This window comes from Drosophila arizonae, chromosome 2 (genome assembly GCF_054131065.1).
Source record: "Drosophila arizonae isolate 15081-1271.41 chromosome 2, UAZ_ARI_1.0, whole genome shotgun sequence".
NCBI classification, from domain to species: domain Eukaryota; kingdom Metazoa; phylum Arthropoda; class Insecta; order Diptera; family Drosophilidae; genus Drosophila; species Drosophila arizonae.
The window spans coordinates 6,055,036-6,076,102 of NC_142922.1; the positions used below are offsets into that span (position 1 = coordinate 6,055,036).

General features: G+C 38.5%; 1 protein-coding gene across 3 annotated transcripts in view; it reads left to right on the forward strand.

Annotated features, from left to right (window-relative positions):
- The window catches only part of eIF4EHP (eukaryotic translation initiation factor 4E homologous protein), a 48,277-nt gene that overhangs the window by 24,212 nt on the left and 2,998 nt on the right, over positions 1 to 21,067 (forward strand). The window contains exon 3 of one of the 3 annotated variants that reach the window (XM_018005332.2): positions 18,419 to 20,583. The exons of the other annotated variants lie outside the window; for them this stretch is intronic. Within the exon in view, the coding sequence (XP_017860821.1) occupies positions 18,419 to 18,529 (111 nt within the window). The 3' untranslated portion in view covers positions 18,530 to 20,583. Of the gene's footprint in view, positions 1 to 18,418; positions 20,584 to 21,067 lie in introns of those variants that run through there. 3 annotated transcript variants of the gene reach the window in all.

A 21,067-nucleotide genomic window follows, 5' to 3' on the forward strand; every position in this document is an offset into this window, starting at 1 on the left:
AAATAAGAAAAAAATAATAATTTTTCATTCAAAAATATCATTATTTATTAGCATGCAATATGCATTTACATTAAATGCATTTTTAATTTGCATAACAAATAGAGTATTAAATTAAATATGCATTACTGCGGCTCGTAAAGCTTTAAAAATATATATACGTATATATATTAAAAATGTAAATGCTTTAATGAATAAATACGCATTCAAAAAGAAAAAATGAGTGGTTCGTTTGACATTTGTGAGTTTTTAATTCAATAAAACTCGGCATGGTTTTCTTTTTCCGTTTTGTTTCACTTCTTCTGCCAGAATCACATGCCCAAGCGTAATTAAATGTTTTATTAACCTTTCTTTTATATTTTCACTACCCCTGCCTTGGGTCAAATTTTGCCCTCTCTCTCCCACTCTCTCTCTCTCTCTCTCTCTGTATCTGATGCAAAACCCATTACGGAAGGTACGCATGAATTCATAAAATGCCAAAAGAATTGTCGATTCGCACAAAAATAATGATGTAAAGAAATATTTATATGCCTCCGTGTACCTTTAATACGCATATACATGTATAATATACCTATATTTACATACGTATGTATGCAAATGATGCGCCCGACAGTTACAAAGGTGACTCCATGCAAAACTGGAGCGACGTGCGGTCGTCCTCTTGACCCACTTATGGTATACATGTGGCACATGTCACAAGCGATACGAAATAAATGAACATTGGCGTAAATGCAAACTATATTTATTTATTTATTGTAGGAGGCTCTATTTAATGATAATATTTCCGCAGCTCAGCTTCTGAATCATATTCTCGTATATATTCATATTCATATATACATATTCTCTTTCCAGTTAAAAATTACGCTGTCGTTCTTCTTCTTCTGCTTAAGCTATACACGATCATCGCTCTCACGCTAACTATCGACAGCCACATATCCATCGATATGGCTGAGTATCGATAGATGTATGTCTATTGATAATTAACCATTGTACTATCTTATGGGCTGACTGCAATATATATGTATACGGATTTACCTGTGTAATCAGTAACTAATACTGCTTGCATGTTTCCATACAATAATCATGAGCTAAATTTCGATTCTTAATGTATCGAATCACTCATAGCAATCACAAATCATCAATAAAAGAAGCGCACGTTGCGTATACGCAATGTGAAGCTATTGTGGCTTTTATTCAGTTCTGCTTTGCGCTTTCAATCGTGCATCATTTTCGCTCTGCTCTTCCACTTTATTCGACTTTACTGAATAGTCATAAATTGTGAAATGCTCAGCCCTGTCTTGTGGTTTTGCATCGCACAGCGCAATTTATTGGCCATTTCTCCACTTCTTATGAAATTTATTGTTGTATCATTATGCTGTGTTCCCAATTGCTGCCACGCCCACTTTCCAGAGCGAAGCGCGCCTGCATCTAAAACGATGAGCTCGCACAAAAACTTTGTGTGTGTTCTGTTTCCCTTGCTGTTTCGGTTTCTGTTCTGCTTCTCCGTTTTGGTTTTTCTTTTGAATGGTTCGCTTTGGATATTTCGAATTTGTCATATCAGCAAATGCCGCTTCTTTTGGCCTATCTGTGATTTATGTCGCGTGTGTATTTTTTGTTTGATACTAGGAATGTATATAAAACACAAACTCATGCTCAGTTATCTAGTACTCGTGCGAGTAAATAAAAACTTTTTGCAAGTTGTTCTCTGTCTCTCTCCCTCTATCTCTCTCTCTGTCTCTCTCGTGTTTTGTTTTTGTTGCCCTAATCTTTAGTATTGTTTGGGTTTGTTACCTGTCAAACTGATAAGTTAAGATAGCTAATACAATTCAGTCAAGGTGTTTTGCGATGAATCACAGCAAAGTTTCGACTATGAATCCTTTTATTTTAAGCAACGAAACCGAACAGGTAATCAGAGCAAATGGATTTTTATACATAGTATTTTATTCTTCTTTGTTTATTTGTGAATTAAAAAGCTTTCAAAAAGGTAATTTCATGCTGCGGCCGTGTCCGAAATATTGCAACTTTTGCTTTATGCGAGAGTAACAAAACTATTCCATTTTGCAACGGTAATCCTATTCACTAAAAGCTACTTACTATGCTACTTTGACTGCACTATTATGCTCCAATTCTCACACTCACCATCTCCCTCTCTCTCTCTCTCTCTCTGTCTGCCTCTCGACTGACCACTTAGCCTGCAGCTTCTATGGACTGGACTACCCAGTTTGCATTTGCTGCCCAAGCCAATTTCCATATCCGCCCACTTTTGCCACGGGCAGTGCTTGTTACTAATATTTCAGGCATCTCACAAAGATGCAACACACATACGTTGCAGTTGCCTGGCAATGACAGCGCAACAACAACAACAACAGCATCCGCAAATTCGAATATACAGACCCTAAAGCCTTTAGCATTTAATGTGAGCAAACACTTAATCAGATATTTCCGAAATACCACATTGGAAACAATGCAAAATAATCTGCATAGTGAATGTGAATACAGTAATTACAATTAAGTCAAGTGTGCCTGTTGATATAATATAAGATATAATATAAGATACAATTGTTATTTAATTATGATTTATCAAATATTTTAGGTCAAAAAATCATTCAATTATTCCTTATTTAGTCAACTCCAAATATCTCAAATTTTAAGCTAAAAAACTTGCAAGTAGACAAGTTGATTTTCTGCAGCAAATCGCCGTAATGTGCGAGCATTTGTCAGTAATTAATTCTACGGTGGCGCTAACAGCAAAATTTGTCCATTGGGGCCAAAGTCTGTTCATTAATTTTCGCCAGCTGTGCGACTTTGCAGAGTGACAGCCAAGCCCAGCTTTCAAAATCAAAATCAATTAATAATCCATGTTTTCCTTGAGGGTGTGTGTGTGTGTGTCTGTTTGTACATGCAACATGTGACAAAATGGTTCGTGCTTGACTGTTTCAAGCATATTCAGCCTGGATGGCCGGCTGCGGCCCAAAGCGCAGAGGCAGTGTGGGAGTGGGAAAGAGTGAGAGGGAGAGGAGGAGTGTGTGGAGGAATGGGTGCTAGGTTAAGTATGCAGGCAGGTCGCTGACACGACTTCCTGTAGCTAGTCGTTTGCTATTCCGCACGCCTCACGTGTTTATATGCTTTTGTGAATTTCATACAGAAATGGCCTAGTTTCACTCATATAGATGAGCAAATATGAGCCACAAACAAAGAGAGAGAGAGAGTAACAGAGAGTCTGTGTGTGAGAGAGAGACTGCCATTTTCAAAAATAATCGAGCTTTTGAACAATAACTGTAAATAAAAAATGTTTTGCCAGATGTGCTTTGCCTCTCAATCAAAATGCACATCAACATTTTATCGGTCAGTCCTGCAAGGGACAATGTCCTGCTCGGCATGCGTGCCACAAAAAATCTCCAGCTGCGACGTTCCGTTCATTCACGTTCTTCAAGTTTGCAGCGTTCATTCACCTTTCTAGGACGATGACAGCGAGCTGATAGATAAATATATGAAATTCAACTTAAATTTTGGAGCTATCTCAAATAATTACTTCCATTGTTTCTTTTTCATCTAAACTTTCATTTAGCAAAGGTAAACTCAAATATTTTCTTCTGAAACCAATTTGCAGCCATTCGATGTGTGCTGCATCCGATATGTGACTCGATGCACTTGCTCGCCTGGGCAGAGCCCTAACTTCGAGCTGTCGTCCTTCAGCTTGCGAATTACGTTATATCCCTAACTGGACAACAAAATCACTTGCAGTGGGTGCAGAAGCAAAATGCAGCTGACTTTTAATAGATATCAGCAGAGGAAAATAAACAACGAAGAAACATGTGTAAGCCGAGACGGTGAAAGGGGAAACAAAATAATAATCACAGCCAGACAGTGGCAGAGGGTGAGGATGAGGGTGAGGCTGTGGCTGTGGCAGTGGCTGAGGGAGAGAGCGAAAGAGAAAATATGATTACTGCAGAGGAGGCAGCATTGTTGTTATAGATACACCGACTGGAAATCAATAATTGCATTTCCACAGCACCTAGTGCTACTTGGCCGGCTACAATTTCATTTTGACCGCATGTTCTCGAATGTCCTGTGCAGCTGATTTGCTTTCTACTTCCTGCTTCCTGTTCGCCGCCTGCCTCCTGCCGCCTACCGCCTCCTGCTGCCTGCTGGCTGCTGGCTGCTGCTTGAAGCAAACCGCAACACAATGCAATGCAATGCAGTCCGTAAGGCTGACCTTGGCCTTGCGCCTGGCTCATTGTCGTCCTTGAGACGAGCTGCAATTACTGCGTAATATCTGCGCAGCTCTCAATTCAATTAACACTGCTCGCCCACTCGTGCAGCAAGGACATGCCTGAAATTATGTATAACTGTTATTCTTAGCGGACCGTCAAGTGCCTTCATTATGAGCGTTAAACAACGTGTCAGACAGCAACTTGTGCTTTATTGTTGAACAACGGTTTATTGTTGATGCTTCCAATGCGCTCAGACTGCTCCATTTCCTAAGGCCAAGTCACTTAAATTACGCACAAATTCATTTAATAAATTGCGACACTAATTTGACTAATTATTTACAAGTATTTATGTCAGCATTTGCAATTTCCGCCTAAGGGGAGCAACACATGCGCCGCCACACACACACACACACACGCACATTCTCATTTTCTGGTGCTATCAAGCCTATCGAGGCAATATACCCTATATGCCACACGCTGAATTGAGGTCGCTTGACTCAGCTTTTCTATGCCTTTCTGTCAACCTATCTGGAAATAAATTAATATCAATTGATTTATGCATACATTCCATATATTTGCCAAAAGTTTTATTAAAAAATAGTTTATTTAATTTAAACTTAAACTTGGCAAATCGAAAAAAAATTTTAAAATGTTTACAGAGTATCTAAGAATCATGCACATGCAGCTCTTTTGAGTTGAAATTAAACTTAGATACCTAGGCACATACATATATCTGTATGTATATATCTGTATGTCTATGTAGCTGGCAGCTGGCGCTCATAAGTAGGCAACGATGCAGGAATCACATCACATCATCATTGTGAGCTATCTCATTATTCTCGACATCACTATCGTCAACGGTGTCAATATGTATGGCCGTTTAAGCTGCGCAAAAGTTTTCAATTTGTGCGCTGGCTCCATTTCTTTCCTTCGTTCATTCTCGTTTTCTCTTTTTTTTTTTGGCTGCCGTTTACTTTCCGTTTCCGCTCCATGCTGCTCACGACTTTTGTTGCTGATAAGAGGCTATGCTCCATATCCAAGTAGTGTAGTGGCAACAGCAGCCAACCCGGGTCCGGGCCCTGGGTTCGGTTCACATGTAATTTGATTTGCTCTCGTGCCTAGTGCAAATATGGGTTAATGCGATTTTTATGTCATTTATATTGTTGATGTTAGCCAGACTGTGTGACTGCCTCTATCTCTGTGTGCATGTGTGAGAGTCTCTGTGTGTGTGTGTGTCTCTTTGAGAGCGGCTAACGCAAATAGCAATTTACTGCATGGAAAATTTCGACTCATTTCATTGAATTGTACATTTGTGTGTCCAGGCTGGCATCGATTTTCATTGGCCTGCGGCTTTGGCTAGGAACTTGAGGCTTCAATTAGTATGTCTGCAGCATTAGGCGCTCGCCATTAGACTGTCTTAGCTGTATGCCAAAACAATGGCAAGGCACCGAAATTCCAATGCAATTACCCTTATATATATTGCAGTGCATCAATCTATATAAGCCTCAGCCTCAGTGTCCTTGCACTCAAGGCTGCAGCACCCACATTTGTTGAACAAGAAACAATATGCACACAATCTATCAAAGTCGTCGGTATTCCATTCGGTTGACATCCTTGTCAAGGATTCTAGCTGTGCGTTGTCAACTATTTATGCAGCAGCTTTTTATCATTGCAAATTGCACAATTGTTACGATTGCATGTGAAGCGATGTGCAAAGAGAATTTTTGATTTCTCTGATTCATAATTATTTCGATTTCTCGTCAATGAATGCACAAAAATGCAAACTTAACTGCGAATTAAAATTATCAATTTGACAATGGTATAACTGCAAATATTGCAGTTAAAGTTAATTAAACAATTTTAATGCAAATGACAATTTTACTATGACCTATACTCTCCTATTGCCATTGCTGTTCGTGTTATTCAAAAGTTTTTAAGTAGAAATTTAATCTATTTTTCTTTTTGAATGTGAGTTTTGCATATGTGTGTAAACATGAAAACATATTAAGTTTTTCTTAGAAACATCAGATATTGTATACACTGCAATACGACGGGTTTATGCTTATATCATACACAACATATTACAATAAAAGCAATGACATCTCTCTAGCCCTGCCAACAAGCTCAAAAATCGATTATTGCTCCTTCCCTTGTACGCCAATCAAGCCATAATCTAATATATTATTTACAAATTTAACGATTTTTTATATATAGAGTTGATGAACAATAGCTAATAATATAGTTAGCATACAATCAGATCTTACTTTCAGATATACTATAGCTAATAATATATACATATATATAATATGGGTTCAATTTCGATTTAAGGATAATTATTAAATGACTTTAATAAATCAATACATGACAACAGTTATTGCAGCTGCTGACTTATACATGCAGGCCATATGCGCTTTTCACATGCACACATGCACACACCCACATGCGCCCACATGCGCGCTCAGGCCTACGTCCACTTCAGGAATTGCGAAAATGTGTATATAAATATATACATCTATATATATATATACATACATATATACATAAACGCAGAGATGTTGCAATGCGACAGCTGTCGGCAGATGAAATATTCAAAAATACATACATATACATATATATTTATATGTATGTATATAAACTACTGATAATTATATATATACGCACATCCGATTTTACTGTGGTGCAAAGTACTCCATTAATTATCGCTTAAGTGTTTCAGACTCAAGTGATTGGGAATTGCTTTAGTGAATAACTCGATCTTAAAGCCAAATAATCTTATCACTAATATAATGCACTTTTATATAGTTTGGTCTCAAATCAAAACTTCGAATCCGATGCACTTGAATGAATGATTATTAATATAGTATATCATATATAATTCATATTCGAGCTGAGCTATACCTGACTCAATCAATTTGCATTTTGTGGCATGCATCTGGTTGCACTGTGCGTGCTGCTGTCGCATTCTGTTTGCTTATCGATTATCGAGTAGGCGCAGCTGCACTGCGCTGCGCTCTGTGCCGCCCACGCACTCTCTGTTTAATTTGTGTTCATGTTTTGGGCTGTTTAATTGTTTGGCCGACAATCGATATTAATTATGCAGAAGCTTGACGTCAGTCAGCCATTTGCATATTGTTTGTATATGCGCGCTCTTGAAATTTTTCAATTAACTGTATATAAATGGAAAATGTGCGAAACTGTTTGATAAGAGCCAGCGCATCATAGTAGAAAATGTCTTTTATGAAATATTTATATGTGGAATATATAGCAATTAAATATGCTCTTGGGCTGATATTCCAATCAGTCCAAGCTTGACTTGTAGCATTTAATATATGTATATATGTATGTGTATATATGACTGCACACACACATACACAAGTGATTGCACTTATGGGCTTTGGCATGGTTAATTAACTATTGCATAGCTTTTGTTCTGGATGCACTTCTTGAATTGGAATAATGAGAGCCAAAAGTTGATATTAGTGAAATCAGAAGTCGCCTCAAGTATTTTCATTTTAGATGTGAATATGTGAAGATCTCGAAAATTTGCAATATTTAAAAACAAGAGTTAGGCACAGTTAATTTGTATCTCAGATGATCAACTCGGCTCTGATCAAGATTCTATAGTTTATGGAGTCTGCCTTTTATATTTTCCCAAAAATACAATCTGTCCAAATTTCCCATGCTCAAAGGGTTGAGGGTATAAAAAAAAAATCGAATTTTATTGAAACGGAAAGAGTGAACTGATAAAAATATTCATCATATATATGGTATACAGAAATATATTTAAAGTCTCTGTTCATAGGTGCGAACAGACTGCCACGACTCTCTTTGCATGTGGCACACATTTGCCAGAAAACCAATATAAATACCCCGAATTCCCATTTACAATGGGCTTGAGCCCATTTTTCAAATGTAAGCCAAGATATTTTTTTGATTGAAACTCTTTGCACTCAAAGAGTTTAATTCAGCCCATAGCAAAGTTGCCTCTATTGCTTTCCACAGATTGATTGCTATAGATAGTGTTTGCTGGGGAACTTGAATAGTCATTTAAACTAAATATTCTGGAACTGTTGTCTAACGACAGCTTTGCACATGCATTACTCACGCCTCTGACATTTCAATTGGCGCTTTCCGAGAAAGATGAGCCGTGAGACTGAAACCGGCAATTGACGATGTCAATTTGAATTTTTCATTTCTCATTTTTTTCTTTCGAGCTTAAACACGCGTGTGATGTGATTAAAGTCAGTTAAAATATTAAATGGCAATGTGAGTCATGAGAGTAGCTGATAAAACGTGCAATCAATATCGACGTCAATTAAACACGGAATTACTTCCAATTGAAATGTAAATTTGCCATTAAAATAACAATTTCTCCTACACTTAACACGATTGCAATTTTATTTGTGAAACGTGACCGCGCCGTGTGAACTGAAGTGGACCACCCCCCCTCCCCCCCTTGCGCACAGATCCCACACACTCAGAAAACTTGCTAAGCCCCAACCACATCAAATTTATAGTTTGTTTAATCGGTATGATTAAGTAAAATGCGAAACTACCGGCAACACCTGATATTTTCCTAGTCGGTCGGAATGTCCAAGGTTACGTAAACCATATATTAATGTGTCAAAGGTCAATTGGGTTCGTGTCAGGTACGTTTATATAACGCTCAAGTGTCAGCGATGTTCTACAATAATTCATGAGGTGTCAGTCACGATATCTAATCAGTATTTGTCAGTTTTGTGACAATCACATGTACATATACCAATGTATATGCTAAACAGCAACGACCTTGGGCCTGCCACCCACCCAAGACGGGAAAAACTGCAAGATGCGCATACCCAATTGAACAGTTAATTAAATTGTTGTGTTGAAGCGGTCGAGGAGGTATTTATGATTGTTATGCTCACCGCAAATGGCAATAATTTGAATTTAATTACATTGCTTTCATTTGCAAATATTGCATTGATGTTTCGCTCTTTTGTTTTCAAGTTTCAACATTTTTCGCTTGCGCGGACCCAGAATCCCTCTAGGTGGCATTTGTCACCTCTCCCGCTCTCTCTCCCACTCGCTCTCTTTCTCTTTCTGCCTCCTTCTATTTCATTTTCCCTTTGCGCTATGCAGTATAACGTTTTATTCGCTGCATTTCAATTTGCCGCAGACTGAAACAAATTTTTGCATTTTTTCTCTCGTACAATTTTTTTTTTTTCGTATAGTTTTTTATTGCCATTTTTTGCGCTCGCCTTTAGCGTCAATTTCTCTGTGTGTGTGTATGTGTGTGTGTTTATGCCACGCCCCCCTTTGATTGTGTTATCTGCTTTGTTGCATATAACCAAAAACATGTAATTGTGTAGCCGAGGGCGTTTGAAATTGCCAACTTGAAGTTAGTTAGTTACTCGAGGTAATGGCTTTTAAATTTTTTTTTTTTTTTAACTTTTATGCGAATTAATTAATTATTTAGTATGTTGTATATATTCGTATTCGATACAAAATTTGCTTTTAGCACAGCAAAATTACTGTATCTCAAGGCTATCTTTCATTCTCATTTAACTATGTACTTACAGAACACATACACATGCATATATCACAAATATACATACATACATATATATATGTATATGTATATATCTGTCTATATATTTGTACATATATTTGCTACACAAGTGCTGTTAGCACTACGTGATGCCGTTTGCATGCCGAAACAGCAACAGCTTGGCCAGAAGGCAGCAACACAGTGCCTGCGAAAAGTTTTAGCCAAAGTACGTGCAGCATCCCGTGTACATAATACTCTGTGTATGTGTGTGTGCATATGTACATGTGTGTATATGTGCTATTCATGCATAAATAAGAATGGATGTATCTATGTTTGTATGTGTGGAAATGTTGGTATATACATACAAACACACGTATGTATGTATGTGCATATATACATTTACTTTATGCACATAGAGCTGTATGGGAGCGATTAAATGTGGGCCAAAGTTCATGATGCGCCTAATGAGTACATTTTCATTCCCAGTGGATTCGTGAGTCAAACCTGATTTCAAATTATTAAGAAATAAGTTTTGAAATTTGAAATGCTAACGAAACTTTACATAGAAAAAACTTCTGTACGAGCAAACTAATATTATATTCCTCGAATATGCATTTATTTGAATAGAGAGTCGAAATTTGAAGTTCAGCATAAATTTGCAGCTCTGTCTCTTGTTTCAGCTGCGAGTTAAACTAATTGGGCTATTGAATACCTTCCAGGAAAGTGAGCATTACGTTAACTAAACTGCTTCATTTAGTGTATTGTTTTCCCCTGTAAAACTGTGGCTGCTATTCAGCTGCAAGAACTTTTTCGCCTGCTTTGCAATTGCAGCTAGAGGCTGGCATTTCTGAAAGGAGCTGTGAGCTATGCTAAATGCGTAAGCCACAAACGATTTAATTCAATTTGGCAAATGTTAACAGCGCATTCGGTTGACATAGCTATGCAGCAGAGCTGAAGCCTGCATTACACGTGGATGGAGTTACTCGATTTGGTTTAGTGCAGGCACTTAAGCACACACACACACACACACGCATACAATCGATAGCAACCACATTGAATTGTCAAACGTATGCAAACTACGGCATTCGATTTAATTAAATGCTGACAGGCAGTTCAGGCAAAGATTTGTGGTTGCATAGATGAAGCTGTGATGAAATATATGTAAAGATATGTACATATATATATAAATGTTTGCCTGCCTGCCAAAAGGCGCTTCAGAAGTCTCAATTGGCTGTTTCCAGGCGTACCTATGGCGTATACTTAATAATTCGTGCGTACTCAGCATAGCTTCGCTCTCTCTCGTTCTGTCTCTCTCTCTCTCATTCTCTCACTCGTGCTGGCTACAGCATTTCAATTTTATGATTTACGATCCGTGCGCCTGTTGTTTCTCCACTTCAAATGGCGTCACGTCCTCTTGCCTTCCATTGTCTATTGGCCTTGGCTCAACGAAACTCGACTTATCAGCCGCGCATAATGAAAGTTGCCAGTTGATGGCATTTGAACTTGGCTTCGCCTCTGAAAAAAGAAACCAACGATGAAAAAGTAGCTTTGCTTTTGATAATTTTCGCATTATACCCTGTAAAAGCTAGCCCTAAGGGGTATATACATTATGTTAAGTATGCGTTATTAGACTTGACTTCTATTAAGTTTACTGGGGAATTCTATGTAGTAGAAACAACTTGTACATTTGCTACGGTTACTTCAGCTGTCTGTTATAAGGAGTGTCTTTCATTTGAGCCTGTCCACACGGAAATTAGCTCTTTCTTTTGTTATCCTTAATGTTTGTTTTATAGCTATTAGCCTATAGATTGCGTTGCCTTCCTGGGCGCCATTATGAGCTTTTCTTTTGCCTTTATTTTTATCGGAAACTTGCATTTCTCACGCACATGACAACCGCGCGGTAAAGAAAACAAAATGTCCTCCGCTGTGTGTGCGTGGCTTGTGTGTGTGTGTGTGGAGTGAGTGAGCGAGAGAGTGTGTGTGCGTGTGTGTGTGTGTGGGGCAGGATAAGTGTATGCAGAGACGTGCCAAATTTTGAAATGAAATTTAAAGAAATGAAGCTACTCAATAGCGAGTGGAGTGGCTCGACTGCGGGGGCAGAATGAAACAGGCGGCAGTCAGAGGGTATCGTCGGCAGCCAATAAATTAGCCAGCAGCGAGCTTTTGCTGTTGTTGTTATTGTGTTTTCATACCCTGAACCCATTTTCAATGGGAAATCAGGGTATAATGGTTTTGTTGAAATTCATGTAACAGGCAGAAGCAGACGTGGCAGACCCCACAAAGTATATATAGTCTTGATCAGGGCGACGAGCTGAGTTGAGTTAGCCCTGTCAGTCCGTTCGTCCGTCTGTGAGTATCTTTGAACGCGTTGATTTCAGAAGATATAAGAGCTAGAGACTTACAATTTGTTTTCCTAGGTCCTAGTATACCACGCGGATATCGAACTTTGCTTCAAAAATCGATAACTTGCCCCGTTATTTTGTTATCGATTAAAAACATTATCGAAAACCCGTAATAAATTTATATCTGCTACATCTTTAAGGCTAGAGTCGCCAAACTTAAAATGTAGATTCATAAGCACTTAATAGAATTTCGATTCTTATCAAAATTTACCCCCACCCACATATTTGTAAAAGACGTATTTCAAGTACTACAGACTTGTTCTTTGGCAAATGCATGCATATCCATGTTATAATCATAATCTAAAAGTTTCATGAAGATCGTATGTCCTCAAGATGTAAATAAACAATTAATTTCCCATACCAACCCAACACTGCAGCCAATGCGTGTTTATGCGTGCGTGCGTATGTATGTGTGTGTGTACATGTGCATATAATTTTTGAAATATCGTTTGGTTTAGGGGATTTCCTAGTCGAGCAGTCTCGATTAGAGCTTTCTTACTTGTTTATTTTATTTTATTTATTTATTTTTTTTTTTTTTTTTTGTCACCAGGCATCACACACACACACACCACACAGCCATACACATTATGTATATATGTATATGTATTGCATACTTAAAATTCAAAGAGTATGCAGCACAGTTTTTGTTCGTTGCTCCTTTTTATAATTTATGCAACATTTTTGCATAAACATCGGCTGCCACGCACAGACGCTTGCTACTTACTCACTCTGGCTCTCTGTCGCCCTGTCGGTCTGTCGCTCTGGCAAGGCTTGAAAGGCAATTTAAAAGAGCGTAAACGAAATTGATTTAATATTGAAGCCCACTCCGGCCGGCTAAGCAGGCGGCTTAAAGCAAATCGCTTAAGTTGCGAACTTTTAATGAAAGTGTGGCAGTGTGCTGGCGAGAGGGGCGATGCTCACGCCTTGACGAAGTCAGTGCCACAAGCCATTCCTTCAACAGGCAGTCAAAGTCCTAACTATAGCCCAGCTAAGACGCTCCCAGTTTAATCCCAGAGTTGAGAGTGCTCCAGAGAGACTAAGAGCCAATGTATTTATGCTTCGCATTCCGTTTTACAAGGACCATTTGCCCACTTCTATCCCAGTCTCTCTCTGTCCCTATTTCTATCTCACTCCCCCACCCTGGCCACCCGGAGCCAGTCTGTGTCTATTTTTTAAGCCCCACTGTGTGCTGCCCGAGGGCGGAGCAGCTGGAGTTTGCCTTGGCATGAGGCACTGCTCGACCTCGACTCATAAATCGAGCGCTGTGGCAGCATAACAATAAGTCACAGCTACACATATACATATACATATACATAGACACACACACACACACACTTAATACAATTCTCTTGTATCTGCACATACACAAATACTGGGAATTGTGGTCGACAATATGGCACCCAGTAGTAGTTGTAAAGCTTTTGTTAAATACAGAAATCCAGTTATTAGTTAGAAAACCTTTTTCTCCTAAAGTAAATGTTTATTGAGCTTCTGTCAACTAAAGTATTTACAACATCTTAACTGTGTACAAACGAATTAATTACAGAAAATTGTCATTGTGTGCCATAATCAAAGTCACAGGCAAAATTTATAACTGCATAGACGAAAGTTTTATAATTGGATTAGTTTGCAGCCAGTTTGTGATTATCGTGATAAACAAACCTAAAAGGCAGAGTTTCACGTAGTCTGGCACAGCCGGACGGAGTTTTGTGCATCTAAATAGGGATTCCTTTATAGATCGCTAAAATTAGCTATCATATACATACGTTATAAATATGAAAGGAATACAAGAGCGAAATACACATTGAATTTCAGATATGCTGAACAGCCTTAGTTACAAAGCAATGAAGTCGCTTTTACAGTGTTTGCTTGAAGGGGTATACCGAACGGAGCACTTGAATATGCCACATTCCTTATGTGTGTGTGTGGGCGTGTGCGTGTGCGTGTGCGTGCGCGTGTGTGTGGGTTGAATTGAGGCGTCGACACTTGGCCGGTCCAAGGAGCGGACGCCATTTGAGCAAACATAAAAGCATTGTAAACAAACAGAGACCAAGCTAAAGATCTACACACACACACCCACACACCCATATATGTATGTATGTCTGTGCGTGGGTGTGGGCGGAACGTACAGCCAAACCCCAAGCATAAAGTTAAACCGTTAAAATTGGCTTACGTGTGAGCTTGGGGACATCAATATAACCCAGAGCGAAGTCTGTGTGGGTGAACAGGATACGCAACAACTATTGTTGTCATGTTTAGTAATATTGTATTGCTGCTGCTACTGCTGCTGCTGCTGCTGCTGCTGCTCTTATCAGCATCAGTGCTCAGCGATTTAGTTTGACTGTCACTTTGCTGGTAGTTTCCACATGCGTGGTCCAAGGATTAGAGCTGCAGCAAGGCGTCAGTAACTTGGCAACATTTTCAACTGGAACTCTGCTGCGAGTTACTTGTTGGCCTTACTGTGCAGTGCTTAGTAAGTCTTCAGCGCTTTGATAAGGCGAGCTACTTCGTCCTTCCTGCTGCTTTTAATTGCACTTCACGAAAAACTGACACTGATAAATTCCTTGACATTTGCTGCAAAGATGCGATTGACATTGAAGTAAAGTATCAGCAGTGCAGTAATACAAACACACACACAGATGCACACGCACATGCAAGCAATCGAACTGCTGGTTTTGCTTGTGTCTGTGTGTGACATTCCCTTTTGTCTGTTATCCTGCAGACAGTCGTCAATTTGCATATTTTAATACTAGCAGGACACACGCATACGTAGGTCTATGGACACTCACATGTATGCGTGCACTTGTGTGTGTGTGTGTGTGTGTGTATGTGTGTGTGTGTATTGGGGCTGTGTGCACTTTCATAAAATACGTTGCGGTCTGCATTGTCCATCAGGCACAATTTGCAATCGAGCTGTGTCCTTGATTTCCGCACGCGCCACTTATATATCGAATATGTATATCTCTTTGTCTGTATCTGTGTGTGTGTGTATGTGTGTGTGTGCATGTGCGTGCTTGAAAGGTTGAGTATTTGAGTGCGGTCGTTATAGTCCCATACTCAAATTGAGTTATATCCACAGCATGCATACGAATGTGCACGAGTTTAAATGCAGCCCGAGATGCACGCACCCACACACACGCACACAGGCAGCCCAGACATATATACCAGAGAGAGCAACCGCACGGCACCTCTCTGAGCACAACCGCAAATCCTCAACACGCGCCGAACAACTGACCAGCTGAAAGCTGCCTACGCAAAGGAGCTTTAACGGCAATTGTATTGGGGTCGTTCGCTTTGGGTGTTTATTCACCTGTCTCAATTCAGCTCAATCGAAACCTCTCAATCGCCCATGCCCAGATCAAGGTCTGGACCTCTTTACTGGCTTTGCGTTCGCCAGCCTTTGTTTCCATCCAGCTGGAGTGAGCCCCATTGTCAGAAGAAATTAAACCATTAAAGCAAATCGAGCCTGTTTCTAAGCCTAGGAAAGGCGGCCAAGTGCCACTTGTGCTGCTGGCCAAAACCAGAGTCATAAATATTAAATTTAGTCAACAGCTTTCCCAAGAGTGCCATCTGACCCCCCCTAAGCCAACCCATTCAGCACCCGCTCCCATTCCACAGTCTAATATGGCCAATCTCCGCGGCGAATCAAACTAATTTGCATATTTTGCGCACTGTCGCTCTCGCTCGCACTCTTTCGCTCAGTCCTCGCATCCGGCTCCTTTGACATGGACCTGGCGGTGAGCCACAGCAGCTGCTCTCGCTAGCCAACGAAGAAAAATAAAACTAAATCTGCCCCTCAATTAAGCTGTCATGTCAAAGCCAGCGTCCATCAATGCCCCGCCGCCCATCGCTGTCCGCCTCCAAGCTGGAGGCGCTGCCTTTGCAGTCAATCTTGGCTAATCTGAATCTTTAGGCATTGCTTGGACGCTATTCACTGTCTGACTAACTGTACAAAAACTGAGCTAATAAAATCAATTTTTAAATTTTAAATTTTTATTGAACTTGATTTCAATTAAATGAATGATTTTCGCTTCCTGCTATTTGCTTTTCGTGGAAATAAATAGTTTAGAGAATATTGCAAATTCTACGAAATAAAAAGCTTTGAAAGGTCACGACTTAACTTAAATCCAATTCAATACATTTTTTATTTACATGGTCTTTTTTTTCATATTCGCTGTTCGTAGAAATAAAATTTCATCGTTCTGCAGTTTTATTAATTGTATTTATTGTAAGAGGCGATTCAGCCTCTTTGGTTTATTTTTGATACACATTTATTTAATGCAGGCTTTATTGTTGTTGTTTACAAATTAACTTATTACGGAGCGGGCAATAAAAATAGCTGAAAGCGACTAATTGGGGGCGGAATTTCCAGTGAACCCAATGATGGATGATAACAGCCAGCAGCGCCGTGTGGCTTGGCCAAACGGCGCCCACATAAAATTATACATCTATATGTATATATATATATATATATATTTATAACCTTTATATACAGTCAATGTAAATCAAATATTTTCATATCGAACGAACTCCTTTTAATGTCAAACGACAAGTTCATGTAGCGCACTTTTTGGCGCGTGCGAAAACTGCATTGATGCAAATATTTAGTTGGTTTACGTGAGCTGTGGCTTGTGCCAATTATGTAAATGAAAACGTTAGAATTGACTGATTGATCAATCTATAAATACCTCTGTACACTATGCTTAATGCGTTTGAAATTTGATGAATTTGTATCAAGATTCAATTGAAGAGTTGCTTAAATAAAGATTTTGTGTTGCCTCGCTAAATGTTTTTGAATAATACAATAATAGATGTTAAAGTTAAAGACTTTTATGTACAATCCGAAACAGCTATTGAATATTACAAGCTAGAGCTTTTGCTCACTGAATCCCTTTAAAGTCCATATTATGTAATTTACTTTGAAGACCAAATGCAACGCGATTCAATTCAACCGATTTCTCTTTGTGTGTGTGTGTGTGTGGCCCTTATGCCTTTGGAATTTCAACTAAATACCAAATTGATATTGTCGGCGTCGCCATCCTCGTCTGATGACGCAAATAACGCGCATAGCAACAGCTGATGTCATCTTCGAGTTGTCTCGGCGACGCCGCCAAATTAAATAAATAGAAAATTCGCCAAAGCCATTGATGAAAATTCTAACACGCGCAAAACAACAAGTTGACGTCTATATATACATATATGCACATATATATTCATAAGCCGCTGTAAGCACCACTTGAGCAAGGCACAAGCATAGAAGAAACCAGGCAGAACTATGAGATAATCATTGCATAATGCAAACCCATTAAAAATCGCTCGAAGGTCATCAACATGACATAAGCAGAATAAGAAAATTAAAAGCTTAACGCATTTAATGCGAAATAAATGGGAGGGAACGAGAGTAATATCTGATGATTTCAAAACTTTCTTTCAAAGGCTCTTAATTTTCTCAATCTATTTGGCGTGCTCCTTATCCTTAAGAAGCTAATAAAATTATTTGATTCGCTAATGAGCTAAAAGTGTAAATATTAAATTTTAATTACTCTGCTGATAGCGATTAATGAGTTTCTGAATGCATTGCCTTTGTCTGGTTAATGTGGCTGTGCGATTGCTGACGTTGCTGACCGGCATGTCACTCTTGACAATCCCATTGGTTGTTGTCACCACATTCCCATACACGCACACGCACACACACACGCACATGCATATTCACACGCGTACGCACACACTCACACCGACACGCGCTTGTACAGCCGCAGCTAAACCATGCCAACGCACACACATGCTCACTCATACATTCATACGCATACGCGTCTGCATGGCAATGCAGATGAATTGAGAGACTGAGAGCGTGAGAGCGTGAGAGCGAGAGCGAGCACACAAGAGAGTAGGTGGCAGTGACAGTGAGAGCGTGAGCAGCGAACGGCAAGCAGATAATGAAATAGAGAGCGAGAGGGACGACCATAGTGTGATATCCTGTTGCTTGACCTATCTGAGGCGTCCATACACGTTGTCACAGACATGGCCACATTGATAATTCCGTTTCCGCAGCTCGTTTGTCGTATTGCCTGCTTTGAGGCGCTCGCAATGGCAGAACGTGTTAGCTACGTTTTATGGCCTGCAGTCAGTTGTGTGGCTGGCTAGGAGAGTCATGCGGTTTACGTCAGCCGGATGTAGCGCGGGGTCACGAGATATTCTCCACTGGCAAAAGAGGCAAAACTTTGGCTACCAATTGTAAATTCAACTCATTTGTTTTATTCATATTTCGCTTGCAGATGAAGACCAAGCTAATGGGCGATCCAACAACAACTACAATGCGAGCGGATGAGAGACATCGGTCACGTAGCGCCACCAGGTGCCAAGATGCAGGAGGTATGCAGAGGTAACACTAGTACCCGCTGGCGGCTCCAGCACCCGCACCAGCACCAGCATCTGGAACCAAACACAACGAGTGCCTGTTCACTAATTAGCGCGTGCGATGCGCGTAGCTGGGTAAATTAATGGACCCACAGCCCGACCTCACACCACCCCAAGCCTCGCTCAGCCCAGCCGCCTCATCTCCAACACTGCCTGCAATCAGCATTGACTACACGCCTCCAGCTGGAAAATTAAATGTAACCAAGTTTATTTTCTGAAAATGGAAGCACAGCAGTTGGAAAATGTTTGGCCAACAGACAGTCAGTCGCCTTAGTTGGCTATTTAGAAATGTGAGCAAGCAGCGGAAGCAGTACGAGTAATTGACTTTTCTAGATGGGGCGAGTTGAGGAGGAGTCGAGGCTGCTCCCCCTTCTATAAATAGGTCGCGCACGTGTTTCCCTGCAAGGTGCTGCATGGTGCTCTCAGGAACTAATTATTTGCCTGTTTGATGTGAATTTGTCGCCAGCAATTTGTTTATTTATTTCATCATTTTGCTACTTGTAAATAGTCATTATAATTATTATATAAATTCTGTGTAACAATAACAATAACAACAAACACGCAGCGGAGCAGCAGCAACAGCAACAAAATTTTTGTTAATAAATGAAATTTAATAAACAATAATCTTTATTATGAACATTAGTATTTGTGCATTAACTACATTTATAAAACATAGCATACATACACAACCACAAAACAAAAACAAAATTAAAATATTAATTAGTAATTATTATAATGTGATGTTATACATATATAAAAACCAATATACATATATACATATACAGTTAGTAAATGAAACAACTTTAAACAAAATGTTAACCCACAACAGATAGAAAACAAAACAAATAGCAAAAACAATTTTATTAAGTAGATTTTTGAATTACAATTTAATAATAATAATAATATATAATACGTACATTATACATACAAATAAACAACAAATTAAATGCAAATAGAAAAATGAATTAATTATAAACAATATAAACTGAACTCGTCGAAAACCGTAACTAGAATTGTAAATTTTTCATATTTAGCTTGCGATTAACAAAATGTAAATGTTGTGCAAATAATAGGCAATTAGCTATAAATTCAATTGAAATTGAGATTGACATAATGATAACTAATATGGAAACGGAATAACAAATTATTAAGCGTGAGCAGCGAAATTTGGCGTCAAATTTGTCCTTAGAAATATTTGCAATTGTCTTTCATTTAGTTATTATTATATTATTGTGTGTGTGTATATTCTATAAGATCGGTGTGCAATCCGCTGTAGACATTGATTGATTGATTGATTAATTGATTGAATCTATCGATTCATTCAGCTGTACAACTATAAGCTTTAATAGCCTTGTTGATAAACAATTTCCCAATGCACATTTTCTCTCTCCTCTCAACCAAAATCAACTACTTTTGTACATTATTAATGAATATTAACAAATTATTTAATATACATATATATTATATTTAATGCTATAATATATGTATGTACTTATACTGTTAATGGCTATTACATATATACATATTTTAGTTTTCTACGTAAATCGCATTTCTTCCGCTATCACAAAACGAAAAAAAAAAACAAAAAACAAAAAAAAATATTTAAGCAAAATATGAAAGTGAGACAAAAGAAGAGCAAAGAGAAATGTTTAGTTAACAAATACAATTATTTAAATTTGTTTAACTTTATTTTTCTCTTTCTTTAGCCACGCTCAAAACTATGGCGAGCCCAAAAAAAAAGCAAACTCGATCTAAATATTAGTTTCTATTAGTTTCTCGTATTTATATTGTTAATATTAAAAACGTTGCTTAGCTTAAGATTCAATTTGCAATAAAAACAAAAGAAAATATACAGAAATATATTATAGTTAATGTTTTTGTTTTATTTGTGCAATTTTTGTTTGTTTCTCTCAAATTAGTTTTCTTTTTGGACCAGCAAATTATCTGTACAAAAGCAACAATCGAAAAATATTTAACATTAAAATACAAAATGAAAAAAAAAAAAAAAAAAACTAACAAACAATTTAAGCGCAGAAGTTCAATTAATACAAATTAGAATTTTAATATAATTAAATAGTTACACAATTCGATATTTATATGCCGTAAATATAAAAATAAAAAAAAGAGCTAAATACAATTATATGATGTATTTAAAAGCATAGAAAAGTGAGTTTCAAAAAAAAAAAAAAATAAACGAAAAAAAAAAAAAAAGATGAAACATTTTGTTTCAGACTCGTAAAAGAAATTGTGTACTTTAAAATTGAATAAAATTCAAAGAAAATTCTCTAGAGAGAATGCCCAGAGTTAAACAATAGAGTTAAAACAAAGAGCAAAGCAAAAGCAAATCAAACCGCTTGACGCGTCTCCAGGTGGGAGATGAGTCACAGTTTCTGATGGCCTTTATGGCTGGCTGCAACTGGGTTTGCTGCAATTGTTGCATTGATCGATGATGCGAGTTTTTTGATAGTGATCATGACGATGTGTTCGCCCCATAGATGATGCGAGTA